Source organism: Pleurodeles waltl, chromosome 4_2, assembly GCF_031143425.1.
Source record: "Pleurodeles waltl isolate 20211129_DDA chromosome 4_2, aPleWal1.hap1.20221129, whole genome shotgun sequence".
Classification (NCBI taxonomy): Eukaryota; Metazoa; Chordata; class Amphibia; order Caudata; family Salamandridae; genus Pleurodeles; species Pleurodeles waltl.
The window spans coordinates 891,294,156-891,317,234 of record NC_090443.1 but is presented as its reverse complement, the minus strand read 5'-3'; the positions used below and the strand labels follow the sequence as shown (position 1 = coordinate 891,317,234).

Below are 23,079 nucleotides of genomic sequence, written 5' to 3'. Positions count from 1 at the left end.
ACAATTTTTAATTACACACAATGGAAACATTGCCCGAACCCACCACAGGGAAGTTGTAAAACATATTCTGAAAAGTTTGCATAGTTTTCTGGGCACAATGTAAGAAAATGCTGAGTCGTATTATTTTAAATTGCCATCAATAGAAAATGTGCATATAATATTGAAAGATACAAAATGTATTTATTCGGATTCCTTTGTTTCCCGGTTGGCTATAGAAGGCTATGAGTATTAGCTGAAGTCGACTGACTTAAAAAGTGTGTGGGAAACACAAAATTGGCAAATAAGGGGGAAGCAAGCTTTATTTGGAGCATGCCTGATACCTGTTCAAATGAGAGTTGTAAATGAAACTGTACAACAAACAAATTGTTATGCTTAGCAAAGATTAAGGAATTGAATGTGCCCAGTATTCCTGCCCCTGCAAAATTTCACAAATGGCAAAAATATAAAAATGCAACTGAAGATCAGCTCGATGAATGGGTCCAGAATGGCACGTTTAATGCTTCACTGTCACGTCCTGGTAGGTGGTTATTGTGGCCAATAGATACCAATGGGAGTCATAAATAAACATTTTATAAACTCCAGGGGGGAGGGGGGTTCAGAACTAGTTGGCCGGACCCTCGCTATGTACCATCCGAACATGCGGGTATACTAACAACATACAGTGTAGGGAAACTATGCCAGCAATGGTTGAAGAGTTCCTCACTAGATGCAGTTAGAGAGCACCTCAGTCTCCTGTCTAATAACACTGACTTACAGGATTTCCTTTTAGGCCCCAGAAAACAACGCAGAAAGTACTTCTTATATGCAGTATATAATGAAATTTGGAAGCTTTCCCAACAAGAAGCTGCTGCCCAGTTAAGGTAAATAGACAAAGAAAATTTACAGAAGGCATTAGCTGTAGTAGATAATGGGATTAATACCCTGTCCGACCGGATATGTACCCTAAATAACATTGTCTCTTCAGCAAGACATAACACAAAGTGATATGTCCTCGTTACACCATGGACAAAGTCAACTAAGATCCATTATTCAGTTTGGTTGGACATTTCAAACATTGAAGGCAGGTCGCGTTCCCTGGCAACACGTTAGCACAAGGGACATATTTCCTACATTTAACTTACCGCGGCAACAACAGCTAATGGCTAAGAAAGAAGCAACTTAGGTCATGTTAAACATCGAAAAGTTAGAAAAGTTGCCTTTTACTGTGGCTGAAATACCATCTGCTGAGTGGTTAATACACGGTGTAGGAAGCTGGCTCTGTATATAGTATCTCAAAGTGAGAGAAAGTGTGCATAGAGTCCAGGGGTTCCCCAAGAGGCTTGACAGAGGCAATAATAGATAATACTAATGCTCTGTTTGTGGTAGTGTGGTTGAGCAGTTAGGCTTATCTGAGGATAGTGTTAAGCATTTGTTGTACACACACAGACAATAAAGGAGAACACACACTCAATGACTTAATTCCAGGCCAATAGGTTTTTATAGAAAAATATTATTTTCTTAATTTATTTCAGAATCACAAGATTCAAATAGCAGGTAAGCACATTAAATGTGAGGTACTTTGCATTTGTATAGATAGAACTTTGAATCAAAACAGTAATGTATACAGTTTGGCATAAAATGGCAATAAGCTGTTTTAAAAGTGGACACAATGCAAAATTCAACAGTTCCTGGGGGAGGTAAGTACAGGTTAGTTTTTGAAGTAAGTAAAGCACTTACAAGTTCTGCCTCCATGGCACAGGCAGCCCACCGTTGGGGGTTCAAGTCACCCCAAACACCAACCACCAACAACACAGGGCCGGTCCGGTGCAGAGGTCAAAGATGGGCCCAAATAACAAAGGCGCCTATGGAGACAGAGGGTGCTCCGGGTCCAGTGTGCTAGGAGGTAAGTAACTGCGTCCTCAGGGAGCAGACTAGGGGGATTTTGTAGAGCACTGGGGGCAGTCCCAAGTAGGCACACAAAGTACCCCCTCAGCGGCACAGGGGCGGCTGGGTGCAGTGGGTAAACAAGGCGTTGGGTTTGTGATAGACATCAATTGATGGACCCGGGGGTCACTCAGGCGTTGCAGGCAGGGCACGGGGGGGGCTTCTTGGGCCAGCCACCAACTGGGCAAGGGTGAGGGCTGCCTGCTGGTCACTGCTGCACCAGTGGTTGGTTCTTCACAGGCCTTGGGGCTGCAGGTGCAGTGCTTCTTCCAGGCATCGGGTTTCTTTTCACCGGCCAGTCGCAGTCAGGGGGGTCCTCTGGATTCCCTCTGCAAGCTTCGTTGTGGGGGTGCAGGGAGGTTGGCCCAGGGTGGACACATCGTCAGAGTCGCCTGGGGGTCCTCTCTGCGTTGTTGATTTCTCTGGACATGGGCCAGAGGCGTCGGGTACAGAGTGATGGGGACTCACGCTTCTGGAATGAGGTGGGAGTCCCTTTAAAGATGGTTTCTTTTTGCTTATTTAGACAGAGTCGCTGGTGCAGGTTCTTCGAATCAGGAGACAAGCCAGTAGGGGAGGGACCAAAGCAATTGTCATCTTCCTTTTTATCTGCGGGGTTTTCAGGTCAGAAGTCCTTCTTTTTAGGTCATCAGGAATCTAAAATCCTGGGCTCAGGGTAGCCCCTAAATACTGAATTTAGGGTTGTGTTAGGGTCACAGGGCAGTAGCCAGTGTCTACTGTCCTTGAGATGCTACACCCTCCTTGTGCTCCCTCCCTTTGGGGAGGGAGCACTTCCCTATCCCTATTGGGCTAAATCTTTCAAAACAAGATGGAGGATTTTCCAAGGAGGTGGTCACTTCAGCTCTGGTCACCTTAGGGGTGGACCTGGCTGAGGGGGTGACTCCTCCTTGTTTTTCTCATTAGCTCCCTGGACTTGCCACCAAAAGTGGGGGCTGTGTCCGGGTGGCGGACATCTACACTAGCTGGAGTGCCCTGGGGCATTGTAACACAAAGCCTGAGCCTTTGAGGCTCGGGCATTGTAACACAAAGCCTGAGCCTTTGAGGCTCACTGCTAGGTGTTACAGTTCCTGCAAAGAGGGGGGGGGGGAGTGACGCACCTCCAGCCAGTGCAGGCTTTGTTTCTGGCCCCAGAGAGCACAAAGGCTCTTACCCCAGGGGGTCAGAAACTCATCTCTCAGTGGCAGGCTGGCACAGACCAGTCAGTCCTGTACTGAGTGATTGGGTAAAATACAGGGGGCATCTCTAGGATGCCCTCTGTGTGCATTTTTTAATAAATCCAGCATTGGCATCAGTGTGGGTTTATTATTATTATGTTACCAAACTTCCCAGTGTTCAGTGTAGCCATTATGGAACTGTGGAGTTCGTTTTGACAAACTCCCAGACCATATACTTAATAAGCCACACTGTACTTATAAAAGTCTATGAATGGACTTAGACACTGTAGGGGCATATTGCTAATGCAGATATGCCCTCACCTGTGGTATAGTGCATCCTGCCCTAGGGCTTTAAGGCCTGCTAGAGGGGTGACTTACCTATGCCACAGGCAGTATTTTGTGTGCATGGCATCCTGAGGGGGATGCCATGTCAACTGCCTTTTTCTCCCCACCAACACACAATCTGCAATGGCAGTGTGCATGTGTTAGGTGATGGGTCCCTTAGGGTGGCACAATGCATGCTGCAGCCTTTAGGGATCTTCCCTGGTCACAGGGCCCTTGGTACTACTGGTACCTTTTACAAGGGACTTATCTGTGTGCCAGAGGTGTGCCAATTGTGGAAACAATGGTAAATTTTTAGGGAAAGAACACTGGTGCTGGGGCCTGGTTAGCAGGGTCCCAGCACACTTCTTAGTCAAGTCCGAATCAATATCATGCAAAAAGGGGAGGTAACTGCAACAAGGAGCCATTTTCCTACACATGGGGTCATTAATCTGCCTATTTCAACACTCCAATTCACGTCCTGCTTAAAACACATTCCGGAAGGCAGATATGAAAGGCTGGGAGATAGTTACATCCATGAGGTGTGGGAGCTCCCCTTCTTCTACAAATGTCTCAGTGGCATGAAAGAGATCTTTCTTAGCAGTAATAAATGCAAGACTTCTGTCAGCCATTCAATGGTTTGTAATCAGCTGTCCTTGAACAGGGCGTGTAACGCTTCGGCAGCAAACCTGGCTTGTTATCTGTAGGGAGTTCCAGTCCCCTTAATTAGACCTGCATTACAGGTGCTTTCAAATGGCAGCTATGTTCTCCTCAATAGTGAAGACTGTTGTGGGATGCGAGCCGGAACAGTTTATGTTGTTTCGGTCTCTAAGATTGCTACATGCTGCAGGAACGTACTTTTTCCCTCCCACAAGACAGAAGGAAGTAGCTGAGATTTGGCCCAATATCGCTACTTCAAAAGAGAATTTTGACAAGTTGAGCAGACACAAGACTTTATTGCTCCAAAAACTTATGGCGCTCACATCTGAACGTGAGCCCTACGCACTTCAAGTGGCAAGGTCATCAGCAGAGATACAGTCCCTTTTACGTACCAACTTTCGGAGACACTTTGGTGAGCTCATGGGACGAATATTTAATATGTCCAGTACTACTGGAATCACAAATTTTCTTTAATGCTGTTGGTTCTGGTTTCATTCACACCTTCTCCTCTATATTCAGCCATCCAGTCAATCTTCTCCAGTATTTTTGTGGGATTTCCAATAACTTTGGCTATAATAAGTGGCATTTTGCTATTGTTACTATTTTTGCGCAATGGATGTCCCACCGCAACAAGGAGGAATGAAAGCACTCCCACCAGCGCAGCTGTGTCGTGAACGCATGATGTAGTACTTCGGATTAACACCCCTGGAGCAATTGGAGTGTGACTGGTCTCTGTCATTCAGATCGGTTTTGCATTGTGTGCAGCCCGTGTTTCGATGCCTCTGGTGCTCTTTCGAACATGCACTGAAGTTTGTTTTCTAGGCATCGCTCGCTTTCATTGGATGCTTATCTGCTGATGTTCTCCCGGAGGGCTCATTACCAGACATGCTCATTGAGGGCACATTTGCTACGGGAAGCTGCTTATGAGTTGCCCTACATGGAGGATGCAGCTTTTAACTCATTATTGGGCATACCACGGAATACTGCTGCCTTGGCTGAAGCTCAGGCTAAGGAACACAAATGCTCCTTGGTCCTTGGCGATGCATTTCCTACTTTACCACCTGTCGAAGTAGAAGATTTGCGGTCTTCATTTTTCCCCAGATTCAATTGGCAACCTCCAAAATGACTATGATTCTTGAAATTCGGCCTTTTTACTCCACAAGTTAACATTTTAAATTGTCCTTTTATATATGCTCAAGTGTCTTTTTGAATTGTCATTATTGACATTTATATATATATATATATATATATATATATATATATATATATATATATATATATATCTTAGGTTGAGTTTTAGTAGCTCTAGTACATAATTAGGCTTTGAACCGGCGAGGGGAGGGTGTTGTGTAGCCATTTTAGTTATAGCTCCATGCACGTTATTTTAGTAAACAAGGCCTGCCGCTGTGCATTTTAACCTAGATATAATTTATTCAGCTTTGTTTATTATTTTAGCAATAGCCACGTTTGCGGTCTTGTTTATTTCTCTCTATTTAGCTGTTCTTTGCCTAGGCCAGAACTACGTTCTTAAACAAGACATTCTTGTTCACTTTGTGCTTCTCTCAAGGCTGCAGTAAGATAGGTTGCCGTAAAATATGGTAACGCTTTCTCTCTAGTATTCAAAGAAACATACACATCCTTACGTAGGGACATTTTCTCAGAACATCAGTGGTTTTATTAAAAAAACACTTCCCTGTCCCATACACGTTAGGGGGAGATTCCAGCCAGACGACCACGACTGTATGCTGACTGCTGAACGCATTGCTACAGCTGCTTATGCCGACTTCAGGCCTTTGCTCAGGTATGGGGGACGATGTCTTCCCAGAGGAACATGAAGGGCAGAACTAGAACTTAACATGCTGTGCTCTAATATAGCCTAGGTAGGAATTAGTCTACTGACTCTAGTGACAATATGGTAGCGTTATTTCTATGCTTCACTCTCCTTGTCACAATTTTAATCATGTCATGCTTTATCGTCCTGGTTATTGCAGTACAAGCTTTATTATCTAAGATGCAGTTGCTTCATTAAAACCTTATTGAAACCTATACTGCCTCTGTTTGTCCTTGTATATGTGAGACTAATGTAACTGAGAGATACAGATTAGATCTGAGTGACCACGATTTCCCTGAGGAGTCAATTGTGCCATGCGCTTGGCTGCCCAATCATTCCTGTTCTTGGGCAGAGATGAAGCACTGCTGGTTAGCCGGAGCAAAACCTGGATTGAGCCAACAGGTGTTTCCTGTACTGGGTTAAGACTCAGTCTCCCACACCGCAGGCGATTCTGCTGCTCAAATCCAGTAGTCTCATTAGAATAATGAGAGCCTACGTGATAAAGTCAGCATCCATAAGTACTGTAAATTGTTTGCTAACTGCTGTGTAGCAAATATGCCAAAATCTGAAGCCAGGCTAAAGAGCAATGCACTAAAGGAGTTCAAGAAAATGTATCTAGAAAAACGAACGTTTTATAAAAGGAAAAATCAACCTATTCCCATTTCGTGCAATAGGACTTAGTAGACTTTGGGATGTAGCGGTAGCTCTCTGAAATAAATAGGAATCCATCCAGCACATACATAGAGGAAAAACATAACCACACAAGTACCAACAGGTCGGATGATCTCAGAGCGGCATGACATATTGAGGCACCAAACTGGGCTGCCCCACTTCTCTTTTCTTCGTTCTGGCGATTGAGCCATTCGATTCTCAATAACAACAGATAGGCAGAGATATGGGAATTCCCGAATAGAGAATCATGAGGTTGTTTCACTCTATGCAGACGACCTAGTAATATACATGCATGATGCAGAGAGCAGAGACAAATCTTGGAAAAATATTCACAAAATGTGAAACCTTTGGGAGCTTACCTGGGCTGAAGGCGAACTAGGGAAAAATAGTCTCTACACGATGCCAAGGGCCTTCCTGCGTTGGAATGGGTTGTTTCTTCATCTGGGAGACCTCGACCTCTAAATACTTAGGGGTGAGTGTAGATTTATCATAAAGAAGTGGGCATCATGGAGGGAAATATTAGACTAGACACCTATGCTGATGATTTAAAGCAGTGCGCGAGTTCCACTTCCAGGAAGCAAAGATAGCCATGGAATAGCTCAGGCCGAAAGGGATTTCGCAAATCTACAGGCAGGTGATTGATACTTAATTCCCCTAGCCCTTTCCAACATCTCCAACAAAAATAGGGAAATAATCTCAGTGTTCTACATGACTAAGACTGGACTGAAGAAATAAATGGCCCCCAGGCTTCTGGCAATATCGGGCAGACTCAGACATACAGTTTAAATGTTTGCATGGAGTATTTTACACCCAGTTAGGTTGTGGCAGAAGTGCAGGGTCCATAGGCTACAGGTTTGCCCTGCAAGAATAGAGGACACTTACCTACATGTTAAATGGGAATGCAAAATCATTACCTCATACTAACTCACAATTTACACACATGGAGAGAGTACTAGGGTACAGCTTTACGCTACACCATAAGGGGGCCTTGCTGGGGATCATGGATGGCTTGGAGGGAGGCTGAAGTTCACATTTACCGGTGGGAATAGGCTACTCATTGCCAAACGGAATATGAAGACCTCAGCTGACCTTTGGTGAGAGGGAGGCAGGGGTGCATGTGCATTAGCGGAAAAGCAGTCTATTGAGCTAGAGGTTGTCCAACGAAATACCAGCAGATTTGGTCTCCATGGACACAATATGTAGAGGCCTAATCACTCCAGGCCCCTGGGCTGTTAATCGGGATGGCCTGATTGGGGGGGTCCTCTTGGGCTCAGCGGTGGAAGGGGCAATTTGTGGGTCAGATAACAGTGAATGTGCACTGTCAAAGATTGTTCCAGAAGCATATATATAATTTTCAATACTGCTTCAAGATATGGTGTTGAATAAAGATTGAAATGCAAATGTGTTTTAGCAAATAAAAAAAAGAAAACTTAACAAGGAATCTGAAATAGAGTTGTACAACTTAAAGTGTCCTCCTTATGTCTCTTACACAAATAAGGAATGATCATAAGCAAGTTCCACAAGGTGACTAGAAAACAAAGCTGAGTGGGTCTGTTTTCAAATCTAAATCTATTAAAAACGCAATTGATAGGATTTCAAAAGGAAGTATTTTACATGCAAAATGTACTTTGTTTGTTTTTCTTTGAAATCAATAACCATATCACCCACCATAGCTCTGAAATTGATTTTATCATCACATTGAACACAGTTTGAAGAGCAATTCACGAGCCTTGTGGGTTTTATGGTTTATAAATGATCAAAGGGTGTTTGATAGAAACAAATGAATGTGTAGACATATTTCTGCATGTAAATCGAGGCCTTTCATATCATTTCTAAGCTCTGGACATTTTCAAATATAAATAAGCACGTACATATTTGCTATGCTTGTTTCACAAACATCAATGCATAGCATGAACCTAACTTGATCCAATCAGCAAATACCCAAGGGTACTTTCTTATACAAAATGACAGTGACTGGAATGTTGCGGCAGGAGTATGCATCACACGACTGAAAACAAAAGATGCTTTAGTGGGTAGGTTCATTAAGTTTAAATTGTGAAAACTGGTATTCTTATCATTTGACGCATGCCTTTCATATACATTAATAGTGCATTTTTGTACTATGAGTTCTTGAAAATTGTATTTAATAAACTTATAACTGGGGTGAATAAATACCTCATAGAAATGCTTGTAGCCCTCATCAGTCAGTGTTATGGAAATGCTAAAGACAGAGTAGGTTGTGTTCTGTTCAAATCCTGTCTCACTGTTGCCTCCAAACAATGCGAGAGCCCAGCATCTGAATTAGAAAACACATGCACATTTCTGTAACACATTTAAAATTGTAATGAAACAAATCTACAACATGCATGCAGTAATTGCTTGTATCTAAAACACTTCTTACAAAGTGATCAAACATGGGCACAATTATGGTATTAGTCTGTACCTGTCCGGAAAAAGCATGCCTATCATTAAAGAAATTAAAGTATTAAATAACATGTTAGTTACCTTTGGTAACATTCATACAGGTAGGTAGTCTAACTACAGATTTCCTCATGCTCCTAAGACCCCAGGCGCCAGACTGGAACTGTTAATTTTTCCCCACAACAGCTCTCAACTGCAGGTGGCGCCAAGGGGCTTAGCTAAGATTCCATGCCACTTCTGGAAGGGATGACGCAGAGCTGCATATAGGACTCACCCCTGAATGCTTATTTCAGTTTCAAAAGCAACTCATCCTTCTCCACACACAGAGCAACTAACAAACGCAGTTAAGAGTGTGCTCAACTTAAAAGTGGAAGTTTATGTACAGATGTGTACCCTGAAGAATGGGGAGGAGGGCAGACACTGAGAAATTTGCAGTTAGAGTAACTATCACAAGAAGAGTGTCTAAAGTTAATTAACTTGATCTTCTGACTGATAATTCTAATCGCAGATTTCACACCTTTTGAAAGGATGCCAAAGTATCTGGGCGTGGGGGTGCAAGGTCTCTGTCTAAGAGCCAGGACTTGAGTTTCTTTCTGAAGCCCACAAGGGAGGGAGCTTTTCGGATGAGCAGGGGCAAGTTATTCCAGGTCCTGGTGGCGATGTAGCATAAGTTGCGCCCACTGCTGTGCCGGAATGGGGGGGGAGGAGAAGGTAGGGGGGAGGGAGTAGGAGGGCCAGAGAGGAGAAGCACAGATGTCTGGCAGGTTGATGGATGCTCAGTCAGTGGTTCATGTAGGCCAGTCCTTGATCATGTAGGGCCTTGTAGGCTTGTGTGAGGACACTGAACTGGCATCTCTTCTGGACAGGGAGCCAGCAAAGGTTTCTGAGGTACAGTGTGATGTGGGCCCATTTGGGAAGGTCCAGGATGAGTCTACCTGCAGCATTCTGTAGGGCCTGAAGTCTTCTGAGGATTTGGGTGGAGATGCTGGAGTAGACTGCGTGCCATAATCGAGTCGGCTGGTGACAAGGGCCTGGGTGACAGTTTCCTGGTTTTGCAGTGTTACATCTGAAGATTCTGCGGAGAATGCAGAGTGTGTGGAATCAGGAGGAGACTGTTGATTTATCGCTTCACGGTCAGTTCTCTGTTGAGGATGATGCCGAGGCTGCCTGCTTGGTCTGCTGGCATGGGAGTGGGTCAGAGTTCGGCTGGCCACCAGCTGTGGTCCCAAATGGATGTATTTCTCCAGAAAAATCAGTACTTCCGTTTTGTCGGAGTTGAATTTGAGGCAGCTGGCTTCCATCCGGTTGGCAATGTTGTTCATGGTGTGGGAGAAGTTTGTTTGGGTGGTGGTGGGGTCTTCGGTGAGCGAGAGGATGAGCTGTGTGTCGTCTGCGTAGGTTATGATGTTGAGACTGTGGGTTCTAACGATGTCCACAAGTGAGTTCATGTAGTTGTTGTTGAAAAGTGTTGGATTGAGGGAAGATCCTTGGGGTTCGCAGCATATGATGACCTTGGGTTCGGAGGTGAAGGGTGGCAGCTGGATGCTCGGAGTACATCCTGTAAGGAAGGAGGCGATCCATTTGAGGGCGTTCTCTTGTATGCCGATGTTGTGGAGTCTGTTGATGAAGGTGTGATGGGATACGGTGTTGAATGCTGCTGAGAGGTTGAGGATCAGGGCTGCCATCTCCCTGCGATCGAGGATTGTTCTGATGTTGTCTGTGGCTGTAATGAGTGCAGTCTCTGTGCTGTAGTTGGCTCGGAATCCTGATTGGGAGATGTCAAGCAAGTTGTTTTGTTCCAAGTATTCTGTGAGTTGTTGGTCTTCTACAGTACTTTGGCATAGTAGGGGGACAGAGAGATTGGTTGATAATTTTTGAATTTGCTGGGATCAGCAGAAGGTTTCTTTAGGAGGGCTCTGATCTCTGCATGTTTCCATCTGTTTGGAAGGACTGCTGTGGTGTTGGAGGTGTTGAGGATGCTGGTGAGTTCTGCACTGATGTGAATAGTTCAGGGGTTCAAAAGGTGGTGGGGCATGGATTGGTGGGTGTTCCGGAGTGGGTGGATGACATGATGGCCAGGGTGGATTGTGTTGTGAGAGGTGTCCAAGTGGTGTTCGTTTGGCTGGTGTACCCAGGTTGATCGAGGCTGTTGAGGTTGAGGACTGAATTGGGGATCGAAGTTGTTGAATATGGTGGCAATCTTGCTGTGAAAATAGTCCGAGAGGGTGTTGCAGAGTTCTTGGGAAGGGTGGATAGTGTTGTCTGTGGCTGCTGGGTTGAAGTATTTCATGACTATTTTGAATAGTTCTTTTGTGGAGTTGGCTGCTGGGTTGATGCGGGCTGTGATGGCTGCTCTCCTGGCTTCCTTTACTTGCCGGTGGCTGTCGCTGAGGGATGCTTTTTGGGTGGCTCTGTCAGAAAGGTTCTTGGTGGATCTCCATCGTTTTCGCACGTCAGTTGCAGCTGCGCTTGGTAGTTCTGAGCTCTGTGGTGTACTGGCTGCCTGAACTTCAGGTTTTGTTGGTTCTCGCTGGATTCAGCTGGGCTACTCTACCAGGGCATTCAGTGATCCAGGTGAAGTTCTGGACGGCCTGCTCTAGGTCTGTTGAAACTTTGAATTGGGAGGTGCCGAGGGCCTAAGTCCACTGTGTCTATTACCTTAACCCCACCTGCGGCGGAAGAAGCTGTGGTGCCTGGTGAGGGTCTGCTGTACGCCAGAAATGGTGAAGTGAACAATGATGTGGTCGGACCATGTGAGTTCTGTGACGTGGCTGAATTTGACTGTCTCTGAAAGTGAAGAGGAGGTGGAGTGTGTCCAGCTTTGTGTGTAGGTTCAGTGACTAGTTGGGTAAGGCCAATGTTGTTTATGTTCTCCAGGAAAGTGGTAGAGTTGGCGTCATTGGGGTCGTTGATGTGGAAATTGATGTCACCGAGTAGGATGTAGTGGTTGGATTTGAAGGTTAAAGGGCGATGAGGTTTGGAATGGCATTGCAGAAGGTCGGCTACGGTTCCGGGGGTCTGTATACAAAGGTGCTTCCTAGCATAGTCTTTGCATAGTTCTGCAGTTGGAAATTGAGATGTTCCATGAGAGGTGCGGGATCATCGTTGGTAGCGATGCATCAGATGTTTTTTTTGAAGATGATGGCGATGCCTCCGCCTCGTTTGTTGGTGCAGTCTTGGTGTATCATCTTGTAGCCATCGGGTGTTGTAGTGGCTATGTTCAGGTTCGAGGAGGGGTTGAGCCAGGTTTTGGTGATGAAGGCTAAATTGGGGGAGAGGGAGGTGATGATGTCCCAGATTTCTGTGGTGTGTTTGTAGAGGGATTGAGCTTTGAACAGATTGCACTTGAGAGGTACTGGGTTGTTTGTGGTCTTCCGGGCGGGTTTGGCACAGGATCCTGTGTGAACTGGTGGTCCTGCGTTGCAGGAGAAGTAGTAGTGACGGCAGGTGAAGGGTTCTATAAAATATGTGTAATTACATTATTACATAACTGACAATACCACACCATTTCACATCACTGGTACACACACACATCATCTCCAGAAATCTATCATTATCAAATTACAGTATCTATTCATGTTACACTCCGCTGGTTCTCATTAACTTTCTGAATAAGCTAGTGATGACTTGTAAAGCGTGGTTGTGCGTCACCCTCTTATCCCAGTTCACTGTCAGTTCCCCAGGATTCCATCTATTCTTCCCAAATTTTAAGGTGTTTTTCAAATAGCCAGGAGGTTTTAATGTGATAAGCTTTAATGTCATGCAGTTGTCCATCCACAAGCCCACCTCTCTAAAGTATAGCAATATGTCGCTTTACAATTGCAAGTTCCAAGTGGAGCTGCGTTAACTTATCTGTTTGTAACCCAGTGACAGGCTGTGTGTAGAAAGGTAAACTTAGGATCATCGTACAGTTGCTTCCCTATTACCTTTCCATTTATGTGTCTCACCACTTTCCAGATGAGCCTAATTCTGTGACATCTCTATGAGGTGTAGATTAAATCCCCTAGATATGCATCACATCTCTGGCAGAGGGACTTTAAGCTATTCATACACAAATATTAGGTGTTCCGAATAGTACTATGTTACTATTTCTCGATCAAACTGGGATTTAGAACAGTTTGTCAAGACTATCTGTGAGGCACCCACTGCCCCAAAAGAAGCACCAGGTCAATGAACTGAGAAGGGTGAAAAAAGACTTTGGGGGTCATTACGACCTCGGCGGTCTTCCTAGAAGACCGCAGAGGCCGCGGGAGACAGAATACCGCCACTGTCGGCGGTATTCCTGCCTCCCTATTATGACATTTCTGCTGGGCCAGCGGAAATGTCACATCAACATTGCTGCCGGCTCGTAATGGAGCCGGCGGCAATGCTGATGTGCAGCAGGTGCAGTAGCACCCGTCGCACATTTCACTGCCTGAAATTCGGGCAGTGAAATGTGCGACGGGGCTATGCCTGGGGGCCCCTGCACTGCCCATGCCAAGTGCATGGGCAGTGCAGGGGCCCCCAGGGGCACCCCAAGTCCCCTTACCGCCAGCCTTTCCATGGCGGTGTTTACCACCACGGACAGGCTGGCGGTCAGGGACTCATAATCCCCAGGGCAGCGGTGCCTGCACCGCTGCCCTGGGGATTATGACCGCCAGGCCTCCGCCTGGCGGTAAAGTGGAGGGGCCGGCGGTATGGCGTGGCTTTTGCGCCACGGTCATAATAGCTGGAGGGACACCGCCAGCCTGTTGGCGGTGTTCCCGCCACCTTACCGCCGGCCGCCAGGGTCAAAATGACCCCTTTTATTTGGAATTTAACAGATAACTTTGGAGTTTGTACAGGAGGCATGGCACAGATGCCATTTATCTGTGGCGGCCTGCCCCATCCGAAATAATGGAGAAAGAGGGGTCCAAAAGTACTAAGTTGTGTTCCAAAATATGGGTTCTTTCTCTAGCAACAGTGACTCGTCTTCAGGCACTGGGGAGTAATACCTGTAATAGGCCTCTGACTTAATCACCAAAGATGTATTGACTAAAATACACGTCCATTTCCTTTGCAATTAACATTTTAAACTTTTTATTTGTCATCTGCCATACGCTGAGATTTCCCCCCCTCTCCCAAGGGACCCAGTGTGAGCTCCACTGGAAAGAAATGTGAGAAACAACGGACTAGAATTTGCGCTGTTCTGACTTCAACAAGGCCTGTCTCAGATGCCAGGAAATAGTCCAACAAAGAGATTAGTTTGTGTGCTCTGAAGAAAGAAGAGAAGCCTCTCTGGTCTGGGTGAAAGTGAAGCCATAAATCGAACATACCGATGGCGGTTAGGAGTTTGGAGAGTAGGTCCTCGAAGGATAGGTGCTTTCTGCATTCTGATACCTCGTTAAAAGGTACCTTCCCACAGGGAATGACAATATGAGCAGACACAAGTGCTTAAGGAAAGCATGAGTTAGTAGGAGCAGAGCATATATGGTCACCTGGAAGGTTGGCACCTCATGTACGGTTCCAATGGTTTCAATATAACAGCCTTGTGGGTCCCGCCATATATGCATAGGTGTAAAGTGATGTTGATTTCTCAGTAATGTCACAAAACCCAAGATCCCACTGTGACCCAAGCATGCATCACAGTGAAAACCCTTAAAATATGGACATTTTGTTTCCATCAGAGGACTTTTCTGTAAAAGGAGGACATCTGTATCATAGTGCATAGCAGTCTTATAGCCTCTGTTTAATTTTGTTGAGCAGATTGTTTACATTCCAGGAAGCAATGCATATGGAGTCATGCTTGGTGCCTATCTTGCAAGTCACTTCCTACTATATGGTGCTGTATCCTGAGTGATGCATGTGTGCTTTCTTCACCCCGTAATATCTTTGTAATGCCTTCTCCAAAAAAGTATGACCCTGGAAAAGAGTCCCACCCTCTCCACTCAAAATGCACTTCTATAAACGGAAGTATCAGTCTAATGATGCATGCTTTGTGTTGGTCACCGTGGAAGATCACCCTGGGAGGCCATGCATTAAAATGCCCCATCCCAAATCTTAAATGAAGCAGCAGCAGTGCTTTTTCATAGGAGAGGTGGATAATGGTGAGCAGGAGAAGAATTGTCACTGCTCTAAGCACTTGGCCCCCTGGGCATAATTAATTAATATATATAACTATTATATATGCTTATCTATTCTTAGTGTCACCCCATTTACCTTTATCAGTACCCCTTAACTCAATGTTATTTCAGGATCCACTTCTATCAGCCAGACTCAGTCTCCTGGCCCACAGTACTCAGTGTACCTAATGGTGAAGTGTTCCACTGGACAGAATCAGCAGGACACCACCTCATTGAGTCTTTGGGTTGATTCAGGTATGCCGGGTTCCAGATGATTGTGCTGCACTATGACCATGAATAAGTCAAATAAGCATGTGGACTGGTGCTGGTTACCATCATTCTTCAGGGACCGCATTGATCAGGGCTCCTAACAAAAACTTTTGCTCAGTATCCAAAGACAGGACCCCCCCCTTAAACACTAAGGCCCCCATTATGAGTTTGGCAGGCGACGGAGGCCGTCCACCAAAGTCATCCCTCCATCAGGCCACACGGGCGGCCTGAACCCTGCTGGCCCTAATTTGAGTTCCCAGCTGGGCTGGCGGGGAACAGGGCCTTAACATTGCAGCCAGCTCCTAATGGAGCCGGCGGCAAAGTGGCGGTGCAGGAGCACCCGCACGCATTCCACTGCCCGTAATTCAGGCAGTGGAATGCACAACGGGGCTGTGCATAGGGAGCCCTGCACTGACCATGCCATGGTGTAAACTGCCAAGGAAAGGCTGGCGGATGGTGACTCGTAATCCCCAGGGCAGCGCCGGGACTGCTTGGCTGCAGGCTGGCGGCAGCCTGGCGGTTTCTGCGGTTGAACCATGGCGACTCTGTCTCGGTCATATTGTGGCGGTCAGACCGCCATCATGACCCTGGCGGTCTAGTGACCTTTAGGGTCATAATGACCCCCTAGGTCTTGTACAGTACTGTTTTGAAATGCGACTAGCCCTACCAGATTAATACAGATTGTTGATTTGACCACACTCCTACAAAAATAGGATATTCTCCATCTTCCAAAAACATAGTTCACTACAAATACATTTTATCAAGAAAGTGTCACCTCATTAACTATGGCAGACCCTCAGGTAGCCTGGCTTTTGATGTCTTAACAACTATGAAGGTTAACGCTAACCCTGCTGAGTCTCTTACATAACTTCATGCAAGCAGTAGAGTTGGGCAAGCTCTGAATATGCCAGTAACTGCATAGAATCCTGCTGAAGGAATGGTTTCTTACCTGTAACTCCAGTTCTCTCGTAGGGGTATTTCCATGATAGTCATAAGCATTGAATAGTTCCGCGCGCCTGCGGGGACCCCGGAGCACTGATGTGAAGTATATTCTTAAGTGCAAACACCAGCCGTTTAAAGAAAAGGTCTGTCAAAAAACACTTAAGAATAACATTGTGCAGCCTATGTGAACAGCTACACAGGCCAAATTGTTGAAAAGAAAATCAATAGTAGTGTAAATTCATGTTCAAACACCTATTTATTCTAGAAATGTAATAACAAATACATTCTCATACTTTATTTACACCTCTGATGAGAATAAAACAATGCAGGGCAGTGTAGCCCATAGGCTGCCATTATACAGAATGTAAATAGAGCTGTGCCTTTAAGAAAAGTAAAGTCTTCCTGTTTCCCATCATGCACAGCAAAAGGCAGTTGCCTCAGTTCTTTTTTGGAGGCTATTACCTGACATGAAGAAAAAACAAAACATTTGTTGGAGTACCCACCTCCATAATATTCATGTTCTATGTCAACTCCACCGGGGAGGAGGGAGGGTTGCTTATGACTATCATGGAAATACCCCTACGAGAGAACTGGAGTTACAGGTAAGAAACCATTCCTTCTCTCGTAGGGGATTTCCATGTATAGTCATAAGCATTGAATAGAGTAGCAAGCCCATCCCCATAGCCGCGGTGGAGTCGATATAAGAATACTGAGAAAAACATGAATCATGCAAACAAATTCTTGAGCAAAGCCTGTCCAACCTGAGCATCTGCCCTAGCGTCTGTATCAAGGCAGTAATGCTTAGTAAAGGTATGGACCGACCTCCAAGTGGCAGCCTTGCATATTTCTGCCAAAGGGACATTTCTCATCAAGGCTACAGTAGCTGCTTTCCCTCTGGTCGAGTGGGCTTTTGGTCTACCACCAAGGGATTTGTTTGCTAACTGATAACATAACATTATACATGAAACAATCCACCTGGATAAAGATTGTTTAGATGTGCCCAAACCTGTTCTGATTGGGCCATAGTTAATAAAAAGCTGTTGTGATTTTCGTAAGCTTTTTGTCCTGTCCAAGTAAAATTTCAATACTCTCTTTACATCCAGAGAGTGCAGAGTTCTCTCAGCAGGAGTAGCTGGATTCTGAAAGAAAGTCGGTAATGAAATTGTTTGGTTCACATGGAAGTCGGAGACTACCTTAGGTAGAAATTTTGGATGAGTTCTCATTACCACTTTTGCAGAATGAAAAACCGTGTAGGGTTCCTGAGCGCAAAGGGCCTGGATTTCGCTGACCCTACGCGCTGAAGTGATTGCCACCAGAAAAGCAGCTTTCCATGTGAGATGCTGCAGCGATGCCTTGTGTATCGGCTCGAATGGCGGCAGCATCAGACGTGATAAGACAACGTTCAGTTCCCATGGAGGAGAAGGCTTTCTAATGGGAGGAAAAACCTTTTTTAAACCCTCTAGGAAATCCTTAATAATCGGAATCCGAAAAAAGGAAGTTTGTGAAGGACTCTTTCTGTATGCTGTTATCGCCGCCAAGTGAACTTTTATTGACGACAGTTGTAAGCCCGATTTTGCCAAACTTAACAAGTATGGTAAGATAGATTGTTCTCCACAAGAAACCGGGTCAATGTTGTTGTGTAAACACCAAATGCAGAATCTCTTCCACTTGCTTGCATAGGCTGATCGTGTGGAAGGGCGTTTTGCTTCCCTCAGAATTTCCATACAGTCCTGAGGTAAGTTCAAATGTCCATATTGCACTAGCTCAGGAGCCATGCTGCCAAACTCAACGATGAGGGGTTGGGATGAGATATCTGCCCTCTGAACTTCGTGAGAAGGTCCGGGCGATATGGTAGCCTGATGTGTGGTTTGAGTGACCGGTGAAGAAGGTCTGGGAACCACCACTGGCGTGGCCACTCCGGAGCAATTAGGATCATTTTGGTCTGAGCATTGGACAGCTTCTGGAGAACTGCCGGAATCAGGGGAAGCGGTGGAAAGGCGTAAAGAAATGCCCCTGACCAGCTTATCCATAGGGCATTCCCCAGTGTCCCTGGATGGTAATATCTGGAGGCGAAGTTTTGGCATTTTTTGTTTTCTGGGGTTGCGAATAGGTCTGTAGAAGGGGTACCCCAGAGTGCGAAAATGGAATGAACGACGTCGTCGTGTAGTACCCATTCGTGGTTCTCGCTTATTACCCGACTGAGGGCATCCGCTTGAACATTCTGGATGCCGGGCAGGTGAGTTGCCACTAGCGACAGGTTCCTGGCTAGAAGCCAATGCCAGATTGTCTGGGCCTCTCTGGATAAAATTCTGGACCTGGTGCCTCCTTGTTTGTTCACGTAGTACATAGTGGCCACGTTGTCTGTCTGAAGAAGGAGAGTTTCCGTTCTCAGAGAGGGAAGGAAGGCTTTGAGCGCAAGGTGGACTGCGCGAAGTTCCAGCAGGTTGATGTGATAGAGACTCTCTTTCTGTGACCACTCGCCTTGGACTCGAAGATGTTCCATGTGCGCCCCCCATCCGAGCAGTGACGCATCTGTTACGATGGTTTGAGATGGAGGTCGTTGTTGGAACGGAATCCCCACCAAGAGATTGCTGGGCAAACACCACCACTTGAGGGATTGTAGGGTGTGAGGAGACAGCAGGACTTTGTTCTCCCAATCGTCCCTCAGTTGACACCACTGATCCTCTAGATTTTCCTGCAATGGTCTCATATGGAGACGAGCATTGGGAACCAGATGGATACAAGACGCCATCGAGCCCAGTAGAGAAGCTATTATTCTTGCAGTGGCTTGAGGTCTTTCCTGCAGTTGTTTGCACTTTTGGAGAATCGATAACCGTCGTTCCTCCGAAGGAAACACCTTTCCTAGCTTGGTATCTACAATGGCCCCTAAGTAATGCAACCTCTGAACAGGTGTTGCTGTTGATTTCAGAAGATTGACTTGAAGACCAAGTTTTTGTAGCAGTTGTAGAGTCCATTCGAAATGCTGCTGTGCCTCGAGATAGCTGGAGGCCTTTATGAGCCAATCGTCTAGATAGGGATAGACGAATATTCGCTGTTTCCTCAAGTGGGCGGCTACTACCGCCATGCATTTGGAAAAAGTCCTTGGCGCTGATTTTAGGCCGAACGGTAGAACTGCAAATTGGTAATGGCGTTTTCCGACAGTGAACCTTAGGAATTTTCGATGTTTCTTGGCTACTGGGATATGGAAGTAAGCGTCGCAAAGATCTATCGCACATAGCCAGTCGCCCTGACGTAAATGTGGGTAAATTTGGTGTAAGGCTAACATCCTGAATTTTTCTTTGCGAATCCATTTGTTTGCTGTCCTCAGATCTAAGATGGGACGAAACTCTTGTTTGTCTTTTTTCTGTACAAGGAAATATCTCGAATAAATCCCCTTCCCATGTTGGCTGATGGGAACGGGTTCTATGGCTCTTTTTTGCAATAGGATATTGACCTCTAACTGCAGAGCTTCGAGATGGTGGTTGGCTGTTTTGGGTGGAACAGATGGTGGAGAACTGGTGAATCTGAGAGCGTAACCATGTCTCACAATATTCAATACCCAGGCGTCTGTTGTGATGCGTAGCCACTCGTCTAGATGATTTGAGATACTTCCCCCTACCGGAGTGGGTAACGGAGGAGGGGGAAGCAAAGATTCAGGGCCTAGAAGTGGGAGTTTGTCGAGGTGTCTGGGTCTGAGGTGTTGAACGACCCCTTGTCGACTTTCTGGAGAAGCCCCTCTGATGCTGCTGCTGCTGCTGTTGCTGAGGGCGTGAAGACGACCAATGTGGAGCCTGATACCTGTGGGTGAACAGTCTTCTTTGATATGGGCGGAATCCCTTTCGCTGTTCTTTAGGTCGCTCTATGCCTACCGCTTTTAAGGTATCCAGTTCCGACTTCATTCTGGCCATCTCATCATCGGCATGAGAGCCGAATAAAGTGGAGCCTGAGAAAGGCAGGTTCTGTATCCTCTGCTGTGCTTCGGGTTTAAGCGATGTAAGCCGCAGCCATGCATGTCTCCTGAGCGCTATACCATGAGCATAGTTATGTGCGGATAGAGTTGAAGCATCTGCCGCAGCACTTATGATCTGGTTAGAAACCATTGCTCCCTCGCTCACGACCTCTAGGAAATCTTCCCTTTTGTCCCTAGGGAGATGCTCTGAGAACTGTAGTATAGAGTCCCAGAGGGATCGATCATATCTCCCTAATAAAGCAGTGGCACTGGCTGCTTTCATGGTGATAGATGCCGTCGAGCATACTTTTCTTCCTGTAGCATCGATCTTTCTGCTTTCTTTGTCTGGGGGAGCAGAGGAAGACGGTGACGTCGAATGCGATTTCTTCGCTGCCACTATAACTACCGAGTCTGGTACTGGGTCCGACCTCAAGAATAGAGGATCTTGCTCTGGTGGACGGTACTTTTTAATGAGTCTGGAAGGAGCAGACTTTGTTGTAGCCGGCGTGAGAAAAATGTCCATTGCCGGTTCAATAAGACCCGGAACCAGTGGAAGTAAAGGTCGTGAAGATGTCCTTTGATGCAAGGTCTCAAAGATTACTGATGTCGATTGGGCTGGAGCTGCTAGCGGGATATTCAGCTTGGTTGCCCCTCTCACTAAGACCTCCTGAAATGTGTTGACATCATCTATGGGAGACACTCTTGGGGATGGTGAGTCTGATAAGGTTGGAGAGTAGTCTCGTGTGGACGATGAAGAATGTCCATGATGTGATTGACGACGGTGCCTTGAGGTAGATGTACGCCTCGAGGAATAACCAGAACGCCCTGCAGATCGCGTTGGAGTCCTCGGAACAGGTTCTGGAGGAGGCGCCGGAAGAGGAGCCGTAGGTGTTACCGGCGTCTGTGGTAAAGGCGACTGCCTTTGTGAGAGCTGTGGTGATGCTGGAAGTAGGATAAGCGAGGCCGAGGATTCTGAGGTTGTATAAACCCTTCTAGGCCTCTTAGATGGTCTTCTCGACGTCGAAGCACTCCTCGACGTCGAACTGCGGTGACGCCGAGTGCCTCTAGACGTCGACTCGTCTCGCCGCTGAGAACCTCTCGACGCCGAACCTCGACGTCGGTGCAGTGACGGTGAACGCCTCCGACGGCGAACACTCTCTCTCGACGGCGATCTCCCTCGCCGTGTCGACGGCGAGCCCGACTCGGATCTCCTTGGCGTGGACTGTGTTCGCCGTGTCGACGGCGACCCAGATCCTCTCGACGTCGGGTGTCTTCGCCGCCTCGACGGCGAAATAGCTGTCGACGGCGAACAATGTCGTTTTCTCGCCGGCGAAGCACTCCTCGACGGCGAACATGTTGGCGCCGTTCCCTGCTTCGACGTCGACGCTCTCGACGTCGTCGGAGATCTATGTCGTTTTTCAGCAGGTCTGGAAGGAGTCATGGAGGAAACAGGTTGAGCCCTGGTAGAAGTCTGACCTTCTCCTCGCTCTGTAGTGGAATGGCCACTTTTTCTCCTGTCCTCTTTCGCCTGGAGTCGGATCTTCTCTCTGTCACGAAGGGTTCTTCTAGAGAAGGTTTTACAGATGTCACACGACTCCGGTTTGTGGCTGGATGGAAGACAAATTATACAGACCCTATGTGAATCTGTTTTAGCCTTCTTTCTTCCACAAGAAGGACATTTATCAAAAAGTGAAGGCATTTCTAACTAGAAAAACCTCAAAATTCTGTCAGAATTTAACAGAAATCAGTAGAAAATGATCACTCAAAGGTAAAAACGTCGAGTGAAAATGAAATTCAGAAGATATTTCAATGAATTTCTGTCACAAAAGCTTTTGTGAGGTAGAGCTCAATGCTTCAGGGTCCTGTCAGCAGGAGCCGGAAAAAAGAACTGAGGCAACTGCCTTTTGCTGTGCATGATGGGAAACAGGAAGACTTTACTTTTCTTAAAGGCACAGCTCTATTTACATTCTGTATAATGGCAGCCTATGGGCTACACTGCCCTGCATTGTTTTATTCTCATCAGAGGTGTAAATAAAGTATGAGAATGTATTTGTTATTACATTTCTAGAATAAATAGGTGTTTGAACATGAATTTACACTACTATTGATTTTCTTTTCAACAATTTGGCCTGTGTAGCTGTTCACATAGGCTGCACAATGTTATTCTTAAGTGTTTTTTGACAGACCTTTTCTTTAAACGGCTGGTGTTTGCACTTAAGAATATACTTCACATCAGTGCTCCGGGGTCCCCGCAGGCGCGCGGAACTATTCAATGCTTATGACTATACATGGAAATCCCCTACGAGAGAATAATGCTTATCCAGTCGTACCCAATAGTGTCTTCAAAAGCCAGTTGTCGATGCAGGGGAAGACCGAAACCCCAGACCTTCGAAGATGCACTGCAATCACTTTTGTGAACACCTGAGAGGCACCGGTAGAATCAAAGGGGAGCACACTGAACTGAAAATGCTCCTGTTCCTGCACAAACTGGTGGGGACTGGTATATGGAAATAGGCATCCTGCAGGGCAAACGTCACCATCCAGTCTCCAGGGTCGAGGGCAGACAAGATATATGCCACTGTGAGTATTTTGAATTTCTCCTTCCGGAAGCGTTGAGATGGCACAAGTTTAAACTAAGACGAATGCCTGTGTCCTTCTAGGGCACTAGAAGTTAGTAGGAATGATGACCACATGCAGGCACCTTCTCGATATCCCTGTTGGCTGAATGGACTTCCACTTCCTGTGCAACATCAAAAGATGGCCCTCGGTCAGTAGAGAGGTTTGGGACAATGGAATGTGCGGTGGCAAGAGAAACAAAGGTAGGGCATCCACCTGCAA

General features: G+C 46.2%; 1 protein-coding gene across 1 annotated transcript in view; it reads right to left on the bottom strand.

The window, feature by feature from the left end:
- Window positions 1–23,079, bottom strand: part of NRDC (nardilysin convertase) — a 780,134-nt gene that overhangs the window by 501,480 nt on the left and 255,575 nt on the right. The window contains exon 12 of the mRNA XM_069232676.1: window positions 8,755–8,875. Coding sequence (XP_069088777.1) covers window positions 8,755–8,875 — 121 coding nt within the window. The remainder of the gene's footprint in view (window positions 1–8,754; window positions 8,876–23,079) is intronic.